Source organism: Cyprinodon variegatus, unplaced genomic scaffold (assembly GCF_000732505.1).
Source record: "Cyprinodon variegatus isolate N-32 unplaced genomic scaffold, C_variegatus-1.0 Scaffold133, whole genome shotgun sequence".
Taxonomy (NCBI): domain Eukaryota; kingdom Metazoa; phylum Chordata; class Actinopteri; order Cyprinodontiformes; family Cyprinodontidae; genus Cyprinodon; species Cyprinodon variegatus.
The window spans coordinates 801601-804864 of NW_015150586.1; the positions used below are offsets into that span (position 1 = coordinate 801601).

A 3264-nucleotide genomic window follows, 5' to 3' on the forward strand; every position below is an offset into this window, starting at 1 on the left:
TGAATCAAGATGCTATGAATGAAAACATGGTTTTAAGAAAGGATTTTTTTTTTAAAACAGAAATTTTCAAAATGTTATACTATCGTCTGATAAAGAGTACATTTATATACATGTTTAAGCCAGAATGATTTTACATTTAAATATGACTTCCCTACGACTTTAAAGGGTTAAGGGGGAAGCTGATGTGTTACAAGATAAAAGCTTTTGAACGATCCCAAGCTATATTTAGACTTTCATGGAATGAATTAAGACGAGCTCCAAGCCACCTCCCATGTCAGAGGATGAAGAGAGCACATTCACTTAGTCACAGCCAGAGAAACAGGACTACACTGAAAAACAGGCCTGAAAAGCCTCCAGGATGGAGAGAAATACAATAAATGAAATGAGAAATATCTTTTACCTGGATGCGGACCTCACTGGCCAATGGAGGGGCAACTTCAATCTCCTCTATGACCACAGGCTGGTCGGGCTCCCAGGCCACCGCTGCCCTGCATTTAATTACCTAAAGATGAAATGTAGGAAAAAAAGTTATCTACCGAATTATTCTTGACAAAATTCTATTTTGCTTCTGTTGAAGACAGCCTACTATGTGCCGCTATGCCTGCAAAACTTCATAACTAGGAAAAAAAGTTGATACCCCCGCCTTCCTCCTTTGCTTTGAAAAAAGGCTCCTTGCTACCTACAGTTGCCCAAAGATGTCTGCAGATGGCTGTTATTGGCATCACCATGGCCAAAGGACAGGGGCAAAGAACAAATCCTTGGCAACAGAAAACACCATCATGGCTGAGAGAGGAAATTATCTTCATCAGAGAACAGAAGAAATGTCACACGCAACATGGGACAACAACACACCTCCTATTTACAGCCTTTAACTGGCAACTCCCAGCCAACTGGAAGGGCCTCTGAGGATCCCTTAACACATGGCCAAAGCCAAGGCCACCTAATCATGCTGGAGCTTACAATGCCCTGCAAAGACCTGATGCAGGAACCCAACAAAAGAAGGACACCACTTACCTGGCATTGCTGGATATATTCAGCAGCAGGAGATTATTCAGCTAATAATGATGGCTGCAGAGGCGCCGCTCATCACTCCTCTGCAGACTTTTGAGCTGGCTGAGTATCGCACAGATACTTGAAGGAGTCATCACACAGACATTTTACTTTTTCAAGTTAAATGTTTGTCGGGTTTCAGTTAAAACATGCCAAACAATCAGAATGTGAAAGTGGCTTGGTTAATTTGTGTCAGGTCTTTGTTCGAATCCCCCTCTGAACAGACCCTGATTTTGGTCCCGGATGGGTAATAACATGAGCCCACCTTGCTATCATCTCTCGGTAGGTGACTGGTGGCCTGCTGGTTGGTACATGGAGCTTTAAATCCAGAGGTTCTGAGGTTCAAGCCTCACTCCCACAGACTGCCACGCTGGCTCCCTAAGAAAAGACCCATAACCCCACACTGCTCCGCAGGCACCGCACCATGGCAGCCCATTGCTCATCAAGGGGATGGGTTAAATGCAGGCAGGGAGTTCATTTCATTGCTCTGTACTTGTGACAGTGTAATAATAATAAAAAGCTGGAAAAAGGGTATCACCCTGCCTCTCAGGCAACTCAGACGGAATAAGTGGGAGAAGATGGCTGGGTGGATGGAACATAAAGTCAAGGGTTAAACAAACAAGGGAAGAATGGTAGAATAGAGATAGAATGAAGCAGAAGGATAAAAGGGGTCCCTATGTCCTCCAGCAGTCAAACCCTATAGCAGCGTAAATATAGAGATAGCTCAGGATAACCTGACCCACTCTAACTATAAGCTTTATCAAAAAGGAAAGTTTTAAGCCTAGGCTTAAAAGAAGGCAGGGTGTCTCCCACATAAAGCTAAACTCTACAGCTTTAATCCAGTTTTAGACATTAAAACCAGCAGGATGCCACAGGAGACGAGAGTTGAATAATGACTTTCTGTTTTCTTTTCAGCCGTAAATGTCAGAGGGATTACAAGCAACTCAGACGAGTTTCTTTCAGATGCAATATTCACAGGAATGCATAATTTCATCATACAATAAGTCCTGCCAAATAATATATATTGGTGCAAAAAAACTCTGATTCTAAAAAAACAAGATTGTGTTTTAAATAAAAGAATATGCCTTCAATTCTGGCCATGGATTAAATATTTTAAAAGGACATCCTGGAAGTTCATGACTAAGAAGAAATAAAGAGTTAGAGCTAAATGGTCTGACGTCTGGATGGATTTACTGGGACGTCCTCTTATGAACTGCACTTTAGAACCCAAAGGGTTTGGTTCTTACATTAGACAGAACATTAAATATTGGAAAAAAAAATCTAAATCAAAACATATCATGTAATAATGTTCAATTCAAAATCCATCCATTCATCAACAGGATAGGTAGGGCTGCTGACTATCGCCCACAGTCTATGGGTGAAAGGCAGGGTACAGCCTGGACAGGTCGCCAGTCTATCGCAATTAGAAATTATTTTAATAATAACAACATATAATAAGCGGAAAATGGTAGAATAAAAAGAATTGATTATAATAAGACAGTCAAACTGATGGTAATGACAAAACAATTAGGAAACAACAACAAAAAAACTAAAGCAAAGTGCCTGAGGATTCTTTCTGCACCAGCTAACAGCTCAGCTTCTTTCCCCAGGAGTAACGTGACACCTAGCAACGAGCAGCAGTGTCAAGTTCACCTGTTTTATTTCTGCAGCAGATGGAATAAATCACAAGCTGGGAAGTAAAGTGAGACAAAGGCTGTAAAAAGCAGCCCTCAGCTTACATGCTAAACTGATCAAACATGCTACAGACGTGTAATTCATCTCACCTTCCCAGCTGTGGACATTTTTCCCTGCAGAGATGATTGATTGATTCCAATTCAGAGAAGAGCTATGAGAAGATTGGAGCAGCAATTCAAAAGAACGGCCAGAGGAGAAGAGGAAAAGCTCAACAGGCAAGGACTTTAACCTCTGGTTTTAATCAGGGCCTTCATTTCCTGATTACGCACGTCACATGACAAGGCGGAGAGAATAGGAAAAGGAAGCAACTTTCTCTGACTGGTTTACGGTTTGATCTGCATGTTGCTTCCAGCTCTGGATGAAAGAGGCTGAAGGTTGAGTGCTGCCTTTGATCCAGTTGATCATGATATTATTCTGAAAAGACTTTAATATTTTTAAAGAATTAAAGGAACATTATCTGACTGATTTAAGTTTGCTAATGGCAAATCTTCCTCATGCTCAAAGGTTACCTGTGGAGTA

At 41.3% G+C, this 3264-nt stretch overlaps 1 protein-coding gene across 1 annotated transcript in view; it reads right to left on the reverse strand.

The window, feature by feature from the left end:
* The window catches only part of LOC107085782 (alcohol dehydrogenase 1-like), a 12456-nt gene extending 9364 nt beyond the window's left edge, over positions 1 to 3092 (reverse strand). Inside the window, exons 1-2 of the mRNA XM_015376328.1 lie at positions 2835 to 3092; positions 401 to 502 (exon numbers count right to left, since the gene is read on the reverse strand). Coding sequence (XP_015231814.1) covers positions 401 to 502; positions 2835 to 2852 — 120 coding nt within the window. The 5' untranslated portion in view covers positions 2853 to 3092. The remainder of the gene's footprint in view (positions 1 to 400; positions 503 to 2834) is intronic.
* Positions 3093 to 3264: the final 172 nt, after the last annotated feature.